Below are 23,354 nucleotides of genomic sequence, written 5' to 3' on the forward strand. Positions count from 1 at the left end.
GCAATGAGGAAATGCCCTGAAAAGAGTGTAATGGGCAAATGATTAATGTGAAGATGTAAAAATGCCTTACAAGAAAATCAGGATGAATGCAGGAAGAAGGGTTGCAGCACTTTAAAGTGGAACCAATCCTAAACATGTCCCCCCAGAAGTACCGGTATCTCCTTTTCGATTCAGTGGGGCTTAAAAGGTAAGGTAAAGGTACCCCTGCCCATACGGGCCAGTCTTGACAGACTCTGGGGTTGTGCGCCCATCTCACTTAAGAGGCCAGGGGCCAGCGCTGTCCGGAGACACTTCTGGGTCACGTGGCCAGCGTGACATCGCTGCTCTGGCGAGCCAGAGCCGCACACGGAAACGCCGTTTACCTTCCCGCTGGTAAGCGGTCCCTATTTATCTACTTGCACCCGGGGTGCTTTCGAACTGCTAGGTTGGCAGGCGCTGGGACCGAGCAGCGGGAGCGCACCCCGCCGCAGGGATTCGAACCGCCGACCTTTCGATCGGCAAGTCCTAGGCGCTGAGGCTTTAACCCACAGCGCCACCTCCGTCCCCAGTGGGGCTTACTCCCAGGTAAATGATTATTTTTTATATCATAAAATTTAAACACCACTTGAGTGTAGCAACAGCAACCTCAAAGCCATTTACAAAAAAAGGTATAACGACAAAATCATCAACAAGAAAAGTTAACCGCAATAAGTAAAGACTTTCAAAAAGTTAAAATAACAACAGATAAAGAACCAATTAAAACTCACATCGACTTTCTAAACGTCTGGGCTCGTCTAGGCAAGAATGTTTTAAGCAGGTGCCAAAAAAGGCACAGTGAAGGTGCCTGTCTGAAATCAATAGGCGGGGAGTTCCAAAGTATAAATTAAATTAGGACTGCAGCCTTAATTGTGAAGAGTTGCTGGATGGGAGCTGGGGAAAATCAGGGCTGGAATTTTAAGAGAGGGAACCTTGGCTTAGGCTAAAACTCTTTCATTCCTCCCTCTTCCCCTCCCTGCTTTCTGCCACACATTCTCGGCTTTCTGTTTGAAGAGTATTGTCTGCCTGTTTCCAGAAAGAGAGAAAGAGAGATTTAATTCGTTGTGCAAAGGGTGAGTCAGCAGCAATGAAAAGATTGATTAGACACATGCTTGGCGACTCTCTTTTTGAATTAAATCCTACCATTGTTTCAAAGAGTTTGGGGAGGTTCCTTTTAGCAGCTGCAGCAGCAGGAACACCAATCCTTTAAAGTAGGCCAGATGGAGAGATATTACGTGGATATTAAGTCTGCTCATCAGCCAGAGACTGAACAGAGATTGGAACCCAGCCCCTTTCTCCAGAACAACCCCTAAAATGTTACTTAACACATTAGTATGTTGTCCTTTCTACGAGGAATTCAGGGTAGCCATACAAGAAGCTCTCATATTTTGTCCTCACGACGACCCTGTGAGGTAGGTGAGGATGAGACACAATGACTGAGCGAAGACTGACATTGGAAGGATTTAAGATCAGCAGCACAACCCTATGCACACAAGCTGTGAAACAGTCCCGTTGACTTCAGTGCTTTTTAGTTCCAGGTAAGTGGGTGCAGGGGGACGCGGGTGGCGCTGTGGGTTAAACCACAGAGCCTAGGACTTGCCGATCAGAAGGTCAGCAGTTCAAATCCCTGCGACAGGGTGAGCACCCGTTGCTCAGTCCCTGCTCCTGCCAACCTAGCAGTTCGAAAGCACCTCAAAGTGCAAGTAGATAAATAGGTACCACTCCGGTGGGAAGGTAAACGGCGTTTCCGTGCACTGCTCTGGTTCGCCAGAAGCGGCTTAGTCCTGCTGGCCACATGACCCGGAAGCTGTACGCCGGCTCCCTCGGCCAATAAAGCAAGATGAGCGCCGCAACCCCAGAGTCGGTCATGACTGGACCTAATGGTCAGGGGTCCCCTTACCTTTACCTTGTGTTAGCAAGTTCCTTTACTGAGCAAAGTTTACATTCCCCTTTTAAATGCCTAATGGTCAGGGGTCCCTTTACCTTTAAGCGGGTGCAGGACTGAAGGCAAAGTTATCGAACTGAATCTCCTCCTTTAGTTTTCTCCTTTGCCTTTTTGGTGTGCAGCCTCTTCAGGGCAGAGACCTGCCTTGCGGTGCAACTCTAAACAAGCTTGTTGTTGTTTAGTCATTTAGTTGTGTCCGACTCTTCGTGACCCCCTGGACCAGAGCACGCCAGGCACTCCTGTCTTCCACTGCCTCCCGCAATTTGGTCAAACTCAGGCTGGTAGCTTCGAGAACACTGTCCAACCATCTCGTCCTCTGCCGTCCCCTTCTCCTTGTGCCCTCCATCTTTCCCAACATCAGGGTCTTTTTCCAGGGAGTCTTCTCTTCTTCATGAGGTGGCCAAAGTAAATAAGCTTACTCGGAAGGAATTCAACACAGAGATCAGTGAGACTTGCTCCCATGTAGGTGGATATAGGATCTGAATTTTCTTCCTATAGCCTAGAACACTTTTCAAAATAATTGTTAGGGCAGGACGCAGTCGTAATTTAAGGACTTTAAAAAAAACAAGAACCACAGGTTTCATTGAGAAAGATTGGTTTGTGGTTAACTCCACTGAAACCTACAAAACTTCAAAACAGAGGTGTCTCACCTGTGGCTTCCAGGTGTGGCTGGAACTACAGCTCCCATAATTCCTGGGCACCAGCCGTCTTTGTTGGTGTTAGGAGTGTGCAGAATGGAGGAGAGAGGCAGCAGCTTCGGAAACAAGATTGGGAAGGTGGAAAAGAGACTTAGGAGTTGCATTTGGGGGGGGGAATGGGAAGGTCTGATGGGGGGGAGGCAGAGGTTGACGAGTGGAACTAGCAAATGCAGAGCCTCTCCATGTACTATAATGTCTGTTTGCTTTTACTATAATGTCTGTTTGCAGTCTTTAAAATGGTGTATTTTTAAAAAAAGTTGAGACCTCTGTGGTGTAAGCAGGCAGGTAATAATGTTAATGCACCTGATCAGGATTTTTATTTATCAAAAATAAAATAAAATAAAATGTGCATGCTGCTTAATTGCAAATAAAACTTCGAAGCGGTTTGCAAAGGGTGACAGTAAACTAAGATTTATGTATTTCGTTTTGTTGTTTAGTCGTGTCCGATAGAACACTATCCAACATCAGGATCTTTTCCAGGGAGTCTTCTCTTCTCCTGAGGTGGCCAAAGTCTTGGAGCCTCAGCTTCAGGATCTGTCCTTCCAGTGAGCACCCAGGGCTGATTTCCTTCAGAATGGATAGGTTTGATCTTCTTGCAGTCCATGGGACTCTCAAGAGTCTCCTCCAGCACCATAATTCAAAAGCATCCATTCTTTGGCGATCAGCCTTCTTGATGGTCCAGCTCTCACTTCCATGTATTTATTTTATTGGAATTCCATCCTGCTTTTTCTCAAAGGAGCTCAAGTTAGTGTCTGCGGTTCTCTTAACCTCCTCATTTGACCCCCACAACAACCCTGTAAGGTAGTTTAGGCTTAAGAATCACTGACTGCTCCAAGATGACCCAGCGAGTTTCATGACTAAGCAAAGTGATTTGAACCCTGGTCTCTTCCAGGTCCTAGTCTGACACACTGCACCCTGCTGACTTACTCGGAGTAGACCCACTGAAATTACTGGGCCTTAGTCATGTTCATTTAGCTGTGATTTCTGCATTGCAGGGGCAGGGTGGACTAGATGTCCTTTGGAGTGTCTCTTCCAAGGGTGCTACAACCTACTTAATGCAATTAATTCCTGTGCGTCTACTGTGAGTAAAACACCCCCAAAGAGCATAAAACATGCATTGAAATGATCAAAGTTTTTTTAAAAAATGGGGGGGGGGAAATGATAAGCTTAAACCACTGATTAAAATAGAATAAACTTGACTTGAAACATGAAATTTATTATAGTCATCTTGAGAAACACGAATGGAACTGCAATCCCAATAGCAAAACAAACATTTAAAGCAATATGCAACAATGGATTTTAATGGGTGGGTGGGTTTGCCTGAGCAGAAAGCTCTTTGGCAGCTGCCAAAGGAGGGATGCAGCGAAGCCCTCTGCTTAAAATCAATTGGCAGGGAGTTCCAAAGGGCAGGATCTGCCACTCTGCACTCTGCGGATCAGCCTGGGCAGAATAGAGGGATTAATAGCTCCCGGCAGCCATAATATATCCAGCTGAGCTGGCTTAGCCACTTCATCAAATATCAAGAGTGCCTTTGGGGCCGACGGAGGCCAATCTTGGTGCTTCCGAGGCTCCAGTTTCAAGGCGGAGCTTCTGGAAGACACCCAGGGATTTCTAAAGAACCTGCCTGAGCAGAAACCAGCTTCAGCATTTCCCAGTCCATGTCTTGAGCAGGCAAATGGTCTCGCACCTTTGCAGGTTCTGCTGGGTTGGGATAAATGAGGAAAGGCACCGGGTTCAGGATGCCCTGGGACCTTTTCCTGCTGTGAGGGCTAGAGCAGAAGGAGGTCACCCTTGTTCTCCTAGGAAAGTGAAGTTGGAGATCTGCTTCCATCACTGAAGGTAGGTGGACTCAAAGACATGGGCTTCTCCACCCAGCTGAGCCTCCTGTTCTCATTTTGTGCATAGGTAAAGGTGAAGAGACCCCTGACCATCAGGTCCAGTCGTGGCCGACTCTGGGGTTGTGGTGCTCATCTCGCTTTATTGGCCGAGGGAGCTGGTGTACAGCTTCCAGGTCATGTGGCCAGCATGACTAAGCCGCTTCTGGTGAACCAGAGCAGCGCACAGAAACGACACTTACCTTCCCCCTGGAGTGGTACCTATTTATCTACTTGCATTTGGACGTGCTTTCGAACTGCTAGGTTGGTAGGAGCAGGGACCGAGCAACGGGAGCTCACCCCGTCGCAGGGATTCGAACCGCCGACCTTCTGATCGGCAAGTCCAAGGCTCTGTGGTTTAACCCACAGCGCCACCCGCATTGTATTTTGTGCATAGCGCATGGTTAAAAGCAATGACTTGCCTCCAGCTAAGTCTGACTTGGAGTAGATCCACAGAAATTAATGGCACTAAGTAAGTGGTGTATGTTGGCATCCGTCCATCTTGGCAGACGCTGGAGGAATGCTCTGTTGTGGGTGACGTCAAACCGTCAGAGTTACAGCGCCTGCTGTGGCTGTAGAGGCGGATAAGGGAGAGACATGTTTTGTTGCACCTGGGGCAGATGGTTGTGCTGATGCAGATAGAATCTCAGAGCTGGAAGAGACCCACAAGGCTCATGTAGTCTGACCCCCCCAGCAATGCAGGAACCGGATATGCAATGAGGTTGAGGGAATGTTCTTTCACATGTGGTGGGCTAGTAAAAGGGTAAAAGCATATTGGGAAATAATTCATAATCAATTGAAAAAAGATGTTTAAAAGTACTTCCCCCCCCAAAAAAAACAGAGTCCAGGTGGAAATTCCCAGGTGTGAAAAAGGTTATTTATGTATGCCACTACTGCGGCCCATGTTTTGTTAGCCCCAAAATGGAAAACGAGTGAGGTCCCAACCAAAGAAGAATGGCAACTTAAGTTGATGGAATATGCGCAGCTGGCAGACTTAACATATAGAATAAGAGAACGAGAAGAACATACGTTTAGAGCAGATTAGAAAACGTTTATTGAATACATGGGGGGAAATTGTGTGCACTTGAAAACGGCAGCATTAAGATCGACAGTGCAAATAAGTTTTGATGGCTGTAATAATGGAATACTGTTTGGTAGAGTTTTTGTAAAATATGCAGGGATTTATGATATGCAAAATGAACCATGGAAAGGGAAGAAGGAAAGTCATTGATATCTTAAGGATGTTTAAATGAGCATTTTAAATTTTAAAACAGAAAATTTATTTTAAAAATTATATATATATATCTATAGCTAGTAATGCAGGAACCGCAGCTGAAGAAAGCCTGACAGATGGTCATTTGTTACTCTCAATGGGTCTACTCTGATTCGGGCTAGCATTGGTACAGCCCTCTGGAAGATGCTGCTAATCTTGTTCCCTGCAGCTCCACTTACAGTCTTTGGATGAATCACGCATCCTGCACTTTGAGCCCATGTGGTTTTCTTGCGCAACGCTTCCAGGTTTCTGAGAGCTGAGAGTCAAAGTCTGAGGGTGGGAGGCCAAGAGGACATTTGAGGTATTTGAGCAGCCTACCCAAGCATTTGACTTGTATTGGAATGTGCAGTTTTATTTCGCAATATACTGTATATGTTTAAAAAACTGCTGGTTTTATGATGAGGTTTATCTTAAGCAAACTTGTTTTCAACATCTCATTTTGCGGCAGCAGAACGAGCGTTATGTGCTTCTTGAAAGAGTAGAGGTGGCCCCAAGTCCTTAAGGTCTTTATCAACCCATTTTGTTTGATTGAGTTTATTTAAGGCATTTTTCCCCCACTGTACTACATAATCATTAAGCAGGCAGCCGGCGTCACTGGCACACAACTGGTGTCCCGTGTTCTGAACGCCTGGCCCCTGCCAGGATTCCCGCTGCCATATTCAACTTGGAAGAGTTTGCTGGAGAAACCCCACCACATAAGAAGCAGGCGGCAGCGTGGTGCGGTGGTTAGAGTGTTGGACTAAGACCTGGGAGACCAGGGTTCGAATCCCCACTCGCTCGCAAGCCTTGAGCCAGTCGCCGCATCTTAGCCTAATCTACCTCACAGGGTCGCTGTGAGGAGAAAATGGGGAGGAGAAATATGTATGCCACCTCGAGCTTCCTGGAGGAACGGTGGGGTATAAATGTAAGAATAAATGAATGAGTAACATGAGATCAGGCAGTGGCCTATCTACTCATAGAGTCACAGAACTGGAGAGTTGGAAGGGATCCCAAGCAATAACAATAATAATAATAATAATAATAATAATAATAATAATAATAATTGTATACTTCCCCAGACCCATGGGTCTCAGGGCGGTTCACAAGCCAAAACCCACAATATGAAAACAAAAATACATAATCAAAATATAAACAGAACCAGCTGAATAACACCCCTCCAAAACACATAAAAACAGTTAAAAACTATTTTTTAAAAGACAACAACACACAGTTTAAAAGCACTTTAAAAGAATGTGAACAGTACTCTCCGCTGGGCAGCAGCAGCCCTTTTGTAGTCTAGACCAGTGTTTCCCAACCTTTGGTCTCCAGCTGTTTTTGGACTACAACTCCCATCATCCCTAGCTAGCAAGACCAGTGGTCAGGGATGATGGGAATTGTAGTCCAAAAACAGCTGGAGACCAAAGGTTGGGAAACACTGGTCTAGACCATCTATGTATTTCAACATGGAAACCAGAGACGAAGGTTATGTGCTTCTTATTACAGGAGAGAGACCAGGAGCTCACCAAGACAGTAGCTAAGCTCCTCTATTTGATTTTTTTTGTTGCCGAAGTATGCTACAGGATCCTGCCCTTGCTGGAAACCCACAGAGATGAGGCGGATCGCTCGCCTCTTCTGCCCTTTGGCAGGTGACTGTGTTGTTGGTGTCTCACTGGCCTGTCTATTCTGAATGTATTCTGAATGTTCTTATGTGATGCCAATAAAGGTTACTTGGCCTGACTTTGGCTGGACTTAACCGTCCAGGGATCCTTTTGACATGGCTTCAGCTTCAAGCCTTCCCAGATGGTTGCCTGGGAGGAACTGCAACCCCTCCTCTGATCCGTCTCTCTTCTCCAGCAGGTGCACCACCGAGGATCGAGATGGCTCTGCTCACCCACGTGCTGGCTTGCATCTTTGGGATCGGCTCCTGGATGTCCATCAACGGCGTGTGGGTCGAGCTCCCAGTGCTGGTGAACGTTCTGCCCGAGGGCTGGTACCTACCTTCCTATCTCATCATCATCATCCAGCTGGCCAACGTGGGCCCTCTCTTCATCACCCTCATGCACAAGTGGAAGCCGGGCTTGCTGAGCGAGGTCCTCGTCATCTGCGTCGTGGTCTCCACCGGAGTTGTGGCCTGCTTCCTCTTGGCCTTCCTGTGGCACTACACCATGGATTTCAGCGGGGCTCACCACAGCATGGCCTTCTTCATCTTGACCTTCTGCCTCTCGCTGGTGGACTGCACCTCCTCCGTCACCTTCCTGCCGTTCATGGCTCGCTTCCACCCTCGATACATCACCTCCTACTTCATCGGGGAAGGTCTCAGCGGGCTGGTCCCTGCTCTCTTTGCTCTGGCGCAGGGAGCAGGGATCTCCAGCTGCGTCGAGGTTGCCACCCCAAGCAACCACACGCACCGCAGCAACGCCACCTTGGGTAACGTGAGCGCGGGCGACCCCGTCCCTTTCCACCTAGAGACCCGCTACTCCCCTGCCAACTTCTCCAGCCTGGTCTTCTTCCTCATCCTGTCCGGCCTGATGTTCTCCTGCCTCGTGGCTTTCTTCTTCCTCAATCGCCTGCCCAGGGTGTGGGATCTTTCGGAGCAGAAACTCTGCACCAGCGAGATCACCCTCCACTCCATCAGGAAGATCCCTGCGGATGGAGGGCTGAAAGAAGGGTTCACTAACTTCCCTGTGGAGGGAAAGGCAGAAAGTTGCTCCAAAGAAGACGAGGAAGGAGCTCCAGAGAAGGTTGTCTACTCCTGGACCTCGTTGGCCTTCATGTATGTCCTCATCACTTGGTGCAGCTCCTTGATGTATGGAGTCCTGCCCTCAGTGCAGAGCTACTCCTGCTTGCCCTACAGCAACTTAGCCTACCACCTCTCCACCACCCTGGGTGCCATGGCTGTCCCTCTTGCCTGCAGCATCTCTACGTTCCTGCCCAGCAGGTAGGTACCCACCCGTCTTCGCAAGAATTCTTGAGTTCTCCGAGCTCTGGGGTTTATTCTGCTTCACGAGTATGTTTTGCTTTTGCCACCGCTGCCTTAAAGAAGGCTCGAGATGCAACTTGCAGTGAGGAAAGGTTGCATTTCATAGAATCATTGGGTTGTAGAGTTGGTGGGGACCCCCCCCAGTCATCTAGTCCAGCCCTTCAATGCAGGAATCCCAACCAAAGCATACCTGAAGGAGCGTCTCCACCCCCATTGTCCAGCCCAGACACTGAGGTCCAGCGCCGAGGGCCTTCTGGCGGTTCCCTCACTGCGAGAAGCCAAGTTACAGGGAACCAGGCAGAGGGCCTTCTCGGTGGTGGCACCTGCCCTGTGGAACGTCCTCCCACCAGATGTCAAAGAGAACAATAACTACCAGACTTTTAGGAGACATCTGAAGGCAGCTCTGTTTAGGGAAGCTTTTAATGTTTAACAGACTACTGTATTTTAATACTTTGTTGGAAGCCGCCCAGAGTGGCTGGGGAAACCCAGCCAGATGGGCAGGGAATAAATTATTATAATATTACTATTTTCTATGACAGATGGCCATACAACCTCTGCTTAAAAACCTCCAAGGGAGGAGAGTCCACCATCTCCCATGGGAGACTGTTCCACTGTCGAACAGCTCTAACTACCAGAAAGTTCTTTGTAATGTTTAGTTGGAATCTCCTTCCTCAGAATTTTAATCCGCTGGTTCAGGGCCTACCCCCCAGAGCAGCAGAAAACAAGCTTGTTCCATCTTCCATGTGACAGCCCTTGAGATATTTGAAGATGGCTCTCATGTCTCCTCTCAGTCTCCTTTTTTCCAGGCTAAACATGCCCAGCTCCTTCAACCATTCCTCATAAGGCTTGGTTTCCAGACACTTGACCATTTCAGTCGCCCTCCTCTGCACACCTTCCAGCTTGTCAACATCCTTCTTAAACTGCGGTGCCCAGAACTGGACACAGTATTCCAGGAGTAGTCTGACTAAGGCAGAATAGAGTGGTTTATTTATTTAAATATCGCGACAAAAACTTGGGAGGATTTGCCTAACCAGGTAACCAAACTGAACCAATCAGCCAGATCCGATTAGTCAAGCAGCAACATTTGCTGCCGAGAAAAGAAGCGTCTCCCTTCCTGTTCCTGGGCATAACACCTCTCATCCTGCAACAAGGCAGGTTTACGGAAGTGTAGCCAGTTTGTCCACATTAAGCGCCAAGCTGAGGGGGCACTACAGGTGGCGCTGAAACACTAATGAACGAAAGAAGGTGAGAGGCGGGGGGGTGGCACCAATTTTTGGTGCCGCACATGCCCTACTGAAATTTCAAAGCCCAAAGTCCACCACTCCTTAGAGTTGCCATATTTTTCCACGCCATAAGACACACCTGACCATAAGACGCACCTAGTTTTTAAAGGAGGAAAAGAAGAAAAAAAATATTCTGAACGAAACAGTGGATGTATGATTTTTGTGGTTCATGCTGTGGCCACAGACATGTGATTTGACAGTGAATTTGGGGTGACCCAATGCAAAAATCCTGAGCATTCATGTGTATCTGTGCTTTGTAACCACATTTTTTTTTGGTGCAGGCAGTAGCCATGGACGTGCTATGTGATCTGATGGTTAATTTGGGGTGACCCAATGTAAAAATCCTGAGGATCCATGGGCTTTTACCTCCCCCCTCCCAGGCAGCCTCCTTTATTGCTACTGTCCCTTATCTCGCTCCCGATCGCTTGCCGATCAGCTGCTTTGTTTCAACACCCACTTCCCTCTTTTGGGCAATTCGGCTCCAGGGACCATGCATTCACTCCATGAGATGCACAGACATTTCCCCTTACTTTTTAGGAGGAAAAAAGTGCGTCTTATGGAGCAAAAAATACGGTAGCTTATTTTTTACAGTCCAGCAGCATATAAATGTTGTTAAAGAAATAAACACCCTACAAGGAAATGTAGGACAAAAAGAATCGCTGTTGTGTAACCTCACTGCAAGGAAATCAGTGCCGGATAGAATCTAACCTCTGCTTTGAGATTGGTGCAATCAAATCAGGATGAATGCAAATCAAAGACACTCAATAAATAGGTCATCTGAAGGAGCTCTGACTCTCTCCCGCTCTCTGTTCGAGGCTTCATCCCATGTGAAATCCTGACCCCAATTTGGCTTGAAATTCACTGCCTATTTGCCTTGATGCTTTCCTTTGCTCTCTCTCCCCCCCCCCCCCCAGGTCCCTCGCCTTCTTGAGTGTCTTGGCAGCCACCGGGACGGCCTTTGGCACCTACAACATGGGCATGGCTGCCCTGAGCCCCTGCCCACCCCTAAACCACTCAGAGTGGGGGGACGCACTCATCGTAAGTAGCTTAGACTGAAGGCTCTGGCATTCTCTGTTTTGCAAGAGGGATGTTGCTCAGAGACGTGATGGGGTATCCTGCAGCTTTGCAAATGGGTCCCGGAAACTTCCTAACCCAGAATGGGTCTTGACAAGGACCCAAAGGCTGCAACGGTTGCTCACTAGCTGCGAGGGCCACATTCTGCCCCAGGCAGCCTTCCAGGGGCTGCTAGCCGGTGGTGAGTGTGGCCCGAGGTCCACAGGGGGCAGGGCCTTGGGTGCGGATTTTGCAATTGTTCAGCAGGCATATGAAAATTCAATTTTCTCTAGCCTCTGTTCAGGCAAGAGGTAGGCGTTCAGCCAGTTCAAGGACAAATTCCAGCCAAGCAAAAGTGTGGACACAGGGGGGTACAGGGTGAGGCCAAAGGGGGGTGGGCCCTACAGGGAGGGGTGGGGCCTTGGGAGAGTCCCAAAGGCCAGGTAGAAAGCCCTACAGCTTCTCCCCTCCTGCCCTAAAAGAAGATGACGCCAGTTCCTGGAGGAGAATAGGTCTGCTTGGCTACTAACCAAGACAAGTGGGACCTGAGACTGTTGTAAACAAAGATCTGCCCTTTTTCCCTTATGGGGTATCCAAGAGCCCATATAGAGTCCTTACATAGGTTCCCTATTGGTAGGAGAAAATAACAGAGGCCAACCAGAGAATATTGAGAAGCAAAGCAGCTCGTAAGCCTGATCTTTATTGATCTGTTGCAACAGGGTGCTCCCCTCACCTGCAGGAGAGGAGGAGGGACCCAGAAAAATGGTGTGCAAGCCCTTATATAGACTTTTGAATTTGCCACCCTGTAGATCAAGACCACCCCGAGAAACATCATACATACATCACAGAAAGGGTGTAACCTAAGACCACCCCTCAGATACATCAAACCTACATCACAAAAAAGGCAGTCTAAAACAGAAATTTGAAAGTTGTTTTTCTCCTGTATTTGTTTATCTCCTGTCTGGCAGCTTACTTGATTGGATTGCCTGGGGAGCCCGGCCATTCTTTTGTAGTGATAAATACTTAGTTCCTGGGCCAGGTCAAAGGCTCACACCCTATTCAAACACAGACATACCCTTAATACAGGATTTGTGAAGGAAAAGACAATGGGGAGTCTCTTCCATTTTCCTTTGACCTTGCAGAGAAAACATTTGGTCAGTTTGGGACAGTTTGGGAATCAAAAATGGTTCCAGGTTGGTCCCCCTGCGCTGATCTATGTACGTGCTTGGTTGGTACACTTATGAACATTGAACATATAACAAAGACCTCAAAATTCCTATCACAAGACAAAGGGGAGTGATGCTCTTCAGGATTTTACCCACTCCAGTTCATCCCTCTTGCCATGTTTCCCATTCCCAACGCCCCTTCCACAGTCCATCAGTTGCCCAGTATGTTGTGCAGTGTTACGGCAAAATCTGGGTGCGAGGCTGCTCTGCCACCCAGCTCGTCGGACTAAGTCCGCGCGTCCCTGCGGAGGAAAATGAGCTCAGCCGGAGACAGGAGCAAACTGCAGAAGATCCAAGTTTATTGCGCAACAGGTTCAAGGCGAGATTGAACAGTGAGAAAGGGGTGACATGAGTTTTTGAAACTCCCTCCATGTCCCAGAATACAGTGCAAAACACGTCATGAATACATCACAGAAAGGTGGGGTTACACAGATCAGCACTTCAGGAAGGTGGGGGGTTACACAGATCAGCACTTCAGGAAGGTGGGGGGGTTACACAGATTAACATATGGAGGAGGGAGGGGGGAATATGCAGAGCTGGAGATATGCACAGATAAACACTTCCTGGGGATGAGAAAACAATAGTCCCAAATATGCATAGTCTGCCACCTGACATTGTCTGGAGGAAAGGCTGATCAGAGCAATTTGAAAGGATTAGGGTATTGACACCTTGCTTGAGGGATTATGCTGGATAGGGGAGGTGTGATGGAGTCCTAGAGTAATTGAGCAAACTGGCACACTGATTTTCTATGAATTTTATAGATTTTAGTCCCTTTTGACATTGACAATTGGAAATAAATTGATATATTGTAGCGAAGAAGAAGGTGAAGAAGACATGCCCCCCCCTTCCGTAACAGCAGAAAGCATGACCAGTCCTTATTGAGCCTTTGGGGGGGGGGGGTTTTGCCCCAAACATGTTTTGTACTTCTGCAAACCTTGTGGGTTCCATGGGGCCTGCGCATGCCTCCCTCTCATGTGCGGGTGGCACTGTTTTGGCTACATAACACTCGCTCACAGACCATTGGGAAGTGAAGCCTGTAACAAAATGTTGCAGTGTGGAATGCTTCTACTCAGCCAGCCAGGCCCTTTTTTGGCACACCTCATCCTGTTCCTACCCCAAGCCCGGCCACTCCATCATCAGCTTTCTGTGCCCACTGAGCATGCTCAATCGTCATTTGGGTGCTTATTGGAGGGGGTGCAGGTTCATCCAAACCTCATTGGGGTTTGAAAAAATCCTCTTTTTGCCATTCCCCCAAACCTGCTGATACTGCCTCTTGAACTAAGATTCCTGTGAGCTTGTAGGGTGATGGCAAGATGGAGCCTCCAGGTTTAAAAGCACGCTACCACCATTTGCTGATGGGTGGGGAACAGGAAAGCTAATGTTTTCATTAAAGGTGTTGACCTTTAAAGCCGTAAACGGCCTCGGCCCAGTATACCTGAAGGAGCATCTCCACCCTCATCATTCTGCCCGGACACTGAGGTCCAGTGCCGAGGGCCTTCTGGCGGTTCCCTCGCTGCGAGAAGTGAGGTTACAGGGAACCAGGCAGAGGGCCTTCTCGGTGGTGGCACCTGCCCTGTGGAACACCCTCCCACCAGATGTCAAAGAGATAAACAACTACCTGACATCTGAAGGCAGCCCTGTTCAGGGAAGTTTTTAATGCGTGACATTTTTTAGTGTATTTTTGGTCTTTGTTGGAAGCCGCCCAGAGTGGCAGGGGGAATCCAGCCAGATGGGCAGGGTACAAATAATAAATTATTATTATTATTATTATTATTATTATTATTATTATTGCCCTTATCTCAAGTATCTGGCTAGCCAAGTGTGAAGCAAATTGCTGAACTAGGTTAATGTTTAGCTTGTTCCAATGCAGCTTCTGTGTGCTTAATGGAATAATGAAAGGGGAAGGTGATAATTCACTGGCTTCGGGCCAAGAAAGGAATGCAATGGCAGAGGTTGAAACACAGCTGCTTCTGTGCCGACAGGTGATCTCCTGGATCCTCTTCAACGGGACCCTCGCGTACGTCAAGGTGATGCTGGGAGTGATCCTTCGCAGCCACAGCCAGAGCGCCCTCGTGTGGTATGGAGCGATGGAGCAGCTCGGGGGTCTAGTTGGAGCTGTCATCATGTTCCCCTTGGTGAATGTCTACAGCGTCTTCAAATCGGCCGACTACTGCAGCTTCCGATGCCCGGCGTGACCTCAGGAGGAGGCAAGGGCTCGTCTCGGATCAATGCAGCAGTCAGGACGCTTGACCTGTTTCCAAACTGAAGGAAGGAACCGTGCGAATAAGTTCCCCTTAAGATCAAGGCGAAGGGACGCAAGGGATCGTCGGCCAACGTCACCCTTGACTTCGTGTAACGGTGACAGACGAGGAATTAACTTTAGACATGGCTCCACGCTTCTCCTCCTCCTGCCCTTTCTTAACCTTGGATGGGCAAGAACCCTGCTGCAGGCCTGTGTTCAGAACCTGGCCAAGGAGTTGTATAATGCCTTGTAAATAAATCAGTCGAATTACCAACTCCTGTGTCGAACCTGGATTCAGCACAGACGTTGCCACCAGTTGCTTAAGGTCCCTTTGGGCAGCCGTGAGCCACAGCCCAAACCAGTGAGCTTCCCATTTAGCTTTTCAAACCTTTTTTGTAAATTCAGTATTAGGACCTTTGAGTCCTTAATCCTTTATTACTGCGCTTTGCTTCACCTAGGTCAAACTAGGATTATAGTACTTCAGAATTTTCGGGAGTTGTACCCCCTTTTTTTGAATTTTGGTCATTTAAGGTTTATGATTTTTCTATTTCCTTCTGAGGAAACCGAATAGTTCAGGGAAATAAGGTCTGTAGCCGGCATCCCGTCAAGGCTTTGTTCTGTTTTAGGTTTTTCTGATTTTTTTCCTTAAACTTTTTGATTCTTATTATTTAGTTTGTTTCCATAAGATAATATTTCTAATCGATTACTTCTCGTTTCAGGGATTTTCACAGTATTTCATTTGTTTTGTGCAATTTCTCGGTTCTGCGACTGTCTTTTTTTCTACTGGCTACACCAGTGAGCCTGGCAAGACACTAGAGGAATCGTAGCATGTGCCAGCGTGGATGGTGCTGCAATCCACAGGGTGATCCTTAATCCACATGGAAGAGGATTTCTATTGTCACGTGCAAAGGGGGAAAGATGCAGACTCCATAACCAGGATGGAGCCCAGGGAGGGGTGGGCAAAATGGTCAATTTTAGTTCTCGTTTTTCCAACCTGAAGTTCATTTCTGCACATTTCCACATCAGTTTGCAAAACCGAAAACCAAAATTCACATAAGAACGTGAGCCTTCTGGATCAGGCCCATGACCCATCTAGTCCAGCATCCTGTTCTCATAGTGGTCCACCAGATACCTGTGAGAAACCCACAAGCAAGATCTGGTCACAAGAGGACTCCCCCCCCCCCGTGGTTTCCAGCCGAGCCAATACTAGCTGCACTTTTTTGTTTGCAATTTTGCTTTATTTCTGCAGAGCAGTTTCTCCTAATATAATGCGCTTCTATGTGCGATTTACCCCAGTATTTGCATATTGGTAAGCGTTATGTGGCTAGAGAACTGAATTGCCGTATTCAGAGAAGCGCAAATTCCAAAGGATGGCACATGGGAGCAGTGGCGTAGCGTGGGTTGTCAGCACCCAGGGCAAGGCAAGTAATTTGTGCCCCCTAACCCGTGGATTTGCGCACCCTAACCCTAACCCCCAGATGTTGCACCTGGTGCGGCCGCCCCCCCCCGCACCCCCCACGCTACGCCACTGCATGGGAGTTGTACTCCGAAACATTCAGAGGGCACCAGGTTGGGAAAAGCTGGTCTCTGGGCCAGCCCAAGACCTTTTGGTGCCTGAGGCGAAGGACAGGCTGATGGCTCCTTCCACTTTGTGGACAGGTGCAAACCGAACAAGTGCTTCCCTTCCCCTCAAGACAGCAGGCACACACACATCACTCTGCCCTCCATCCTCCTGCAGCTGTTTTCCACCCACATCCCTCCCCAGTATCTCTCACTTGAGGAAGCGACCTTGAACCGCATCACTGTGGCCAGCACTGGATGATCTATAGCAGCACAGAAGGTGCTTTTCCTGATTTGCAAATATCTGAGAATAATCCAAGAATCCCTTAGGTGCGCGGGTGGCACTGTGGTCTGTACGCTACTACAGCAGCAAGGATCCTGATTGCAAAGCATTGGAAGACACAAGATCTACCCACGCTGGAGGAATGGCATACGCAGTTGATGGACTATATGGAACTGGCCGAAATGACTGGCAGAATCCGAGACTTGGGAGAAGAAACAATTGAGGAGGACTGGAAAAAATTTAAGGACTATTTGAAAAAACATTATAAGCTGTACGAATGTTAAAAGATGCACCTTTTAGGAAATTCTAGCTTCAGCAATGATAAATTAACGAAATGGAAATTAAGGCACAAGAAGTCAGAGGTAGAATAATGAAATAACTTTATTGTGTTTAAATGAAAATGTACATGATTTGGGTTATAACATATTTGGAATTAGGTAACATGATAAAATGAAGGATACAATAAGTATTGAAACAAGGTAACAAATTGCTGATGTTCTGTACTACAGAGAATGCAGGGTTGGGAGGATGTGGGGAAGTCCATTAGACTTGAAGGAAAAAAGAACATGGAAATTTGTAACTTTTCTATTTTATTCTTATAATCTGTTCTCTATTCTTTTTTCTGTATTCCATAAACTCAATAAAAAATATTTTTTAAAAAAAAAATAAACCACAGAGCCTCTTGGGCTTGCCGATCAGAAGGTCGCAGTTCGAATCCCCACAATGGAGTGAGCTCCCGTTGCTCTGTCCCAGCTCCTGCCAACCTAGCAGTTTGAAAGAATGCCAGTAAAGGTACCCCTGACTGTTAGGTCCAGTCGTGGATGACTCTGGGGTTGCGGTGCTCAGCTCACTCTATAGGCTGAGGGAGCCGGCGTTTATATGCAGACAGCTTCCGAGTCATGTGGCCAGCATGACTAAGCCACTTCTGGCGAACCAGAGCAGCTCATGAAAACGCCGTTTACCTTCCCGCCAGAGTGGTACCTATTTCTCTATTGCACTTTGACGTGCTTTCAAACTGCTAGGTTGGCAGGAGGAGGGACTGAGCAATGGGAGCTCACCCCGTCATGGGGATTCGAACTGCCGACCTTCTGATCGGCAAGCCCTAGGCTCTGTGGTTTAGACCACAGCGCCACCTGCGACCCTAAGCATGCCAGTACAAGTAGATAAATAGGTACTGCTGTGGCAGGAAGGTAAATGGCATGGTAGACAAACTAAGGCCCCGGAGCCGGAGCCAGCCCAATTGCCTTCTGGATCTGGCCTGCAGACGGTTTGGGAATCGCTGAATAGATTAGCGTAGAGATTCTGATCGTTCGGGCTGACCATTTCCCCTTCCCCTCCCTCACACACACCGTGGTGGAACCTCCTCCCTCCCTCCTCCTGGCTTCTCCCCGCCCTGCCTAAAGGAGGAAGGGGGCTAGGCTTTGTTGAGCCGCACTTGGCTGAGCGCCATTTTAAACAACCACTCTCTGGAGCCAGCCCTTTTGGCCGTTCATCATCCCTCCACCGCCAGCCCCTGCTGCTCGCAAGGCACAGGTAAGCAGCCACCGGGGCTTGTCCGGCGCTGTGAAGAAGGGAGGGGAGAGTCGTGGGGGATTTTCCCCCCCATATAGTCTGGCCCCCCACAAGGTCCGAGGGACAGTGGACCGGCCCCCTGCAGAAAAAGTTTGCTGACCCCTGGTAAACGGTGTTTCCGTGTGCTCTGGTTTCCGTCACTGTGTCCCCTTGCACCAGAAGTGGTTTAGTCATGCTGACCGCATGACCCGGAAAGCTGTCTGTGGACAAACCCTGGCTCCCTGGGCCTAAAAGCAAGATGAGCGCCGCAACCCCATTCAGTGGTACCTGGGGTTAAGAACTTAATTCGTTCTGGAGGTCCGTTCTTAACCTGAAACTGTTCTTTACCTGAGGTACCACTTTAGCTAATGGGGCCTCCCGCTGCTGCAGCCGCACAATTTCGGTTATCATCCTGAAGCAAAGTTCTTAACCCGAGGTACTATTTCTGGGTTAGCGGAGTCTGTAACCTGAAGCGTCTGTAACCCAAGGTACCACTGTAGTCGCCTTTGACTGGACTTACCTTGAGATCCACCAGATGGCGGCATAGGTTCAAGGAACCAGGTCCTGACGCTGGTTCAGCAGTTTTGCTTTTCCGCCTTTGTGGTTTTCTGCATAGCCTTGCATGCCACGGAACTGGTGCTGCACAATCGGCAGCAACAGGAAGGCAAGACAAGCCGCGTGATTCTTTTGGGGCTGCTCAGCCACCATTGCTGATTCTTGCACTTGAAGCACATCTTCCAAAAGCCCAGGAGGTTTCTGAGCAACTTGGGGATGCCCCAGAAGTGGAATGAAAGCCACTGTTCTGCTTCCCATGGGCTTCTTCATTTTTCTCAGGAGCAGGGAACTCTTCCATCTGGGGGCCACATTCTCTTCCCAGCAGCCTCCCAGGGGCCACATGCTGGGGGTGAGTGGGGCCATGGGCAAAAGTGGGTGGAGCAATGAATGCAAGTTTTACTGTTGTGGTTTCTAAGCACACAGCATTCTCTATCCTGCACCCAGGGAAAAGAGGCACATTACCAGAGTTCATAGACAAACCTAGACAGCATCTTAAAAAGGAGAGACATCACCTTGCCAACAAAGGTCCATATAGTTAAAGCTATGGTTTCCCCAGTAGTGATGTATGGAAGTGAGAGCTGGACCATCAAGAAGGCTGATCGCCGAAGAATTGATGCTTTTGAATTCTGGTGCTGGAGGAGACTCTTGAGAGTCCCATGGACTGCAAGAAGATCAAACCTCTCGATTCTGAAGGAAATCAGCCCTGAGTGCTCACTGGAAGGACAGATCCTGAAGCTGAGGCTCCAATACTTTGGCCACCTCAGGAGAAGAGAAGACTCCCTGGAAAAGACCCTGATGTTGGGAAAGATGGAGGGCACAAGGAGAAGGGGACGACAGAGGACAAGATGGTTGGACAGTGTTCTCGAAGTGACCAGCATGAGTTTGACCAAACTGCGGGAGGCAGTGGAAGACAGGAGTGCCTGGTGTGCTCTGGTCCACGGGGTCACGAAGAGTCGGACACGACTAAATGACTAAACAACAACAACAACCAGAGTTCAAGAACGCATTCCCATCAGGTGAACACACTTGAGGAGGCTGTGATGTAGGGCGAATGAGAGGCATGGTGTGCAAAGGGGGCCTGGGGAGGGCAGCCGGGTGGGAAGAATCATGGGGGCCAGATGGAGATGTGTGGAGGGCCACATACTCCCTCCCCTGTTTAATATGCTGATAACACAGATTTTGCCAGCTGATTCATATAATTTTATAATTAATCTAAAGGTCAGAGAAAATCTGGAGAGGATCAGACATTTGCTTGCAAATCTTAAGGTCAACCATGCATGTAATATTCTCTTCTGCAAACTGCATAAGATCATATAAAGTGGTGAGCGGAGCATGGAGTGACAAATATAATTTCGGTACCGTGTTATGCTTAATGCAAATTGGCTCAAAAGGGCAACGTAAGTCACTAGATTTCTCTACCTCTGTCTCTGGAATTCAGTCATGGGACATTTTCGCTCCTTACAATGCGCTTTCAGTAAATGACTGAAATCTCATCCAGCATTTAAAATGCCAAAACCAAGGCATTCAGGCATTCTCAGAGAGATTCTGGTCTTAAGGGGTAAATGATGATAGACATATGCAAAAACTGCTGCCTCTTGGGTTCTTCCAGGTGCCCAGATCTTCACTTGTGAAATGGCTGTAATCCCTTCACAGCTGCAACACAGTTCTGGCAAGGATGGAAGAGCAGGTGATGACTGGATCCAGCTCCCCACGGTTCTACAGTTCTGTAGATATGATATATGGTGCATCCAGCCTCAGTTCTCCATCTGGAAAATGGAACTTCTGTGGGCATTTGGAGGACTTGGAGGCCCTCTCATTAAGTATGATTTTGCATTTCCCACTGCTACAATTCAGATACAAAACTCTTCCGCTTCTCCTCCTGCAGGAATAACTTTCATGGATGGGGCGTCACAGTCTACAGGAAGTTTGTAGTATCACCTGTGAGGCAGTTTGCAGTGGCAGCTGGGAAGGTCTCCAATAAGTATAAGGTAAAGGTAAAGGGACCCCTATAGAATATTCCAATTCCAAATTGGGACGCAGGTGGCGCTGTGGGTTAAAGCCTCAGCGCCTAGGACTTGCCGATCGAAAGGTCGGCGGTTCGAATCCCTGCGGCGGAGTGCGCTCCCGCTGCTCGGTCCCAGCGCCTGCCAACCTAGCAGTTCGAAAGCACCTCCGGGTGCAAGTAGATAAATAGGGACCGCTTACCAGCGGGAAGGTAAACGGCGTTTCCGTGTGCGGCTCTGGCCCACCAGAGTAGCGATGTCACGCTGGCCACGTGACCCGGAAGTGTCTTCGGACAGCGCTGGCCCCTGGCCTCTTGAGTGAGATGGGCGCACAACCCCAGAGTCTGTCAAGACTGGCCCGTACGGGCAGGGGTACCTTTACCTTTACCTTATAGAATATTCCAATCCTACTAACGATTTTAACTGTTTACAATGGTCTTTAAGTTACAAATTTCCCCCATTCCTTATTAAAACTTTGGTCTTCCTGATTACTTATTCGTCCGGTCATTTGAGCCATTTCGGCATAGTCCATCAACTGCCCTTCCTCTCTGGTTGGGACTTCGTCTTCTTTCCATCTCTGGGCCAATAACATCCGTGCATCTGTGGTCGCATACATAAATAGTCTTTTCTGCTCCCTTGGAATTTCGGCACCTAAAATTCCTAAAAGGAAGGCTTCAGGGTTTTGTTTTGTTGTTGTTGTTGTTTACTCATTTAGTTGTGTCTGCCTCTTCGTGACCCCCTGGACCAGAGCACGCCAGGCACTCCTGTCTTCCACTGCCTCCCACAGTTTGGTCAGACTCATGCTGGTAGCTTCGAGAACATTGTCCCACCATCTCGTCCTCTGTCGTCCCCTTCTCCTTGTGCCCTCCATCTTTCCCAACATCAGGGTCTTTTCCAGGGAGTCTTCTCTTCTCATGAGGTGGCCAAAGTATTGGAGCCTCAGCTTCAGGATCTGTCCTTCCAGTGAGCACTCAGGGCTGATTTCCTCCAGAATGGAGAGGTTTGATCTTCTTGCAGTCCATGGGACTCTCAAGAGTCTCCTCCAGCACCAGAATTCAGAAGCATCCATTCTTCAGCGATCAGCCTTCTTTATGGTCCAGCTCTCACTTCCATACATCACTATTGGGAAAACCATAGCTTTAACTATATGGACCTTTTTCGGCAAGGTGATGTCTCTGCTTTTTAAGATGCTGTCTAGGTTTGTCATTGCTTTTCTCCCAAGAAGCAGGCATCTTCTAATTTTGTGACTGCTGTCACCATCTGCAGTGATCATGCAGCCCAAGAAAGTAAAATCTCTCACTGCCTCCATTTCTTCCCCTTCTGTTTGCCAAGAGGCGATGGGACCAGTGGCCATGATCTTAGTTTTGTTTTTAGCAAAGGTTAAAGATTTTAGCATCTTGACAGAGTACATTCCTGTTATCCTTCCCTTTTCCTGTACACCAACAGCATCTTCCTCCCCACCCCCTTTGACAATCGGCCAGAGGGGGGTTCCCTCTGTCTGTGTCCGTTGCCCAGCTGCTTGCAATTTTCTCCTCCGCAAAAGCTGTTCTTTAAGAAGGCTCGCGACTCACATGAGACACGCACATATGTGTATACACACACTCTCTCACACACACACTGCAATGCCTCACCCCTCCCACCCTCCCACCCCACATTTGCCTGCCCTGCACTTAATCACAATTAGGCAGAGGGTGTCAGCCCCATTGTCCTGATCATCAATCAGCGCAGGCACAGCCGGCAGAGGCGGCCAGAGGAGAGACTGGGTGACCCACTTGCCATCCGGCCAGCTTGTCAGGCCAGTGAGTGGATGGCATGTTTGATGCCCCAGGAAGGCCAAGGCAGCTCCTTCGTCTGTCAGAGGGGGGGCGGGGCGGCCCACTGGGCTCCCCCCTTGCCCGGCAGCAAGTGATCCTATTAAGAGCAGGATGGGAATATTTGCATCTGAGCACAAGTTTGGAATAAGCATAGGGGAGAAAAGGATTTCAGTTTGCGTTTAAAGACCCGTTTCACGCCTTGCAAAATGCATGCCGAATTTTGCAATGCAATTCCCCAGCTGAGGAATGTGTACGATAATTCCTATAACTGGGGGAGAGTCCTGTTTATAAAGGTGCATATATTACCGAAGGTAACAAGCAAAAAAAAAGGTGCATTAGATCGAGGAGAATTGGTTTGGAGAGCTATGTACTTTGGGTGAAATTGCCTGCAAATGTGTATACTGCATTAGGAGAAATTTGCACTAGAATGCCGTTGAATTTTCATGAGGCCTTTTAAAAAAAATAAGAACCCTGCAAAGTGAGGTGGAAATGTGGAGAACTGGATTTAAGAAAAATTAGAAATGGAGAGAAATCAAAATTGATGCATTCACCCACCCCCCATGTGAATGTTTTACATGTTTATATGCGAGTAAACAAACACCTGAGATTGCTCGTTTGGTAGAGCATGAGCTTCTTAATCTCAGGGTTGTGGGTTCAAGATCCACATTGTGCAGAAAGATTCCTACACTGCAGGGGGTTGGACTAGATGATCCTCATGGTCCCTTTCGACTCTATGATGCTATGAAATGTGTAAATCTCACTCTTTAGTTACTGGGCTTATGAAAACGATTTCCTCTGCTAAAGTATTTCTCTATGATGCCCTGCCATTTCACTTTTAAAAACAACCTCTAAAACAGAAATTTAACATGAATTTTACTACCTCTCTTGTTGTTTTGTTAATGGTTCTCTTGGCTTTGCAGTTTTTATCCATTTCCGCAGTAACACAATCAATCGATCAATCAATCAATCAATCAATCAATCAATCAATCAATCAGTAGCTGAACTGGGTTCTACACAGTA

The 23,354-nt window shown here is 48.1% G+C and overlaps 2 protein-coding genes across 8 annotated transcripts in view; both read left to right on the forward strand.

The window, feature by feature from the left end:
- Positions 1-23,354, forward strand: part of ANGPT4 (angiopoietin 4) — a 313,202-nt gene that overhangs the window by 151,051 nt on the left and 138,797 nt on the right. Inside the window, exon 10 of one of the 3 annotated variants that reach the window (XR_014565654.1) lies at positions 2,128-2,324. The exons of the other annotated variants lie outside the window; for them this stretch is intronic. The gene's annotated coding sequence lies outside the window, so the exon portion shown is untranslated. Of the gene's footprint in view, positions 1-2,127; positions 2,325-23,354 lie in introns of those variants that run through there. 3 annotated transcript variants of the gene reach the window in all.
- Positions 1,353-14,842, forward strand: SLC52A3 (solute carrier family 52 member 3). Of its 5 annotated transcripts, XM_083744493.1 has the most exons (5): positions 4,273-4,497; positions 5,975-6,106; positions 7,642-8,722; positions 10,962-11,085; positions 14,309-14,842. In XM_083744493.1, the coding sequence occupies exons 3-5, from the start codon at positions 7,662-7,664 to the stop codon at positions 14,519-14,521; spliced, it is 1,398 nt and encodes a 465-aa protein (XP_083600619.1). In that variant the 5' UTR covers positions 4,273-4,497; positions 5,975-6,106; positions 7,642-7,661; the 3' UTR covers positions 14,522-14,842. The 5 variants fall into 5 exon arrangements, with proteins under 5 accessions (XP_083600620.1, XP_083600621.1, XP_083600619.1 ...); XM_083744494.1 differs by lacking the exons at positions 4,273-4,497; positions 5,975-6,106 and adding an exon at positions 1,353-1,553 and having other exon boundaries at positions 7,639-8,722; XM_083744495.1 differs by lacking the exons at positions 4,273-4,497; positions 5,975-6,106 and adding an exon at positions 1,353-1,553.

The sequence above is a fragment of the Podarcis gaigeae genome, assembly GCF_964106915.1.
Source record: "Podarcis gaigeae genome assembly, chromosome: 6".
Lineage (NCBI taxonomy): Eukaryota > Metazoa > Chordata > Lepidosauria > Squamata > Lacertidae > Podarcis > Podarcis gaigeae.

Coding starts and splice junctions, on each gene's coding strand:
- SLC52A3 (XM_083744494.1), top strand. CDS start 7,662: ATGGCTCTGCTCACCCACGTGCTGGCTTGCATCTTTGGGATCGGCTCC. Junction 8,723..10,961: donor TCTACGTTCCTGCCCAGCAG/GTAGGTACCCAC, acceptor CCCCCCCCCCAG/GTCCCTCGCCTTCTTGAGTG. Junction 11,086..14,308: donor AGTGGGGGGACGCACTCATC/GTAAGTAGCTTA, acceptor CTGTGCCGACAG/GTGATCTCCTGGATCCTCTT.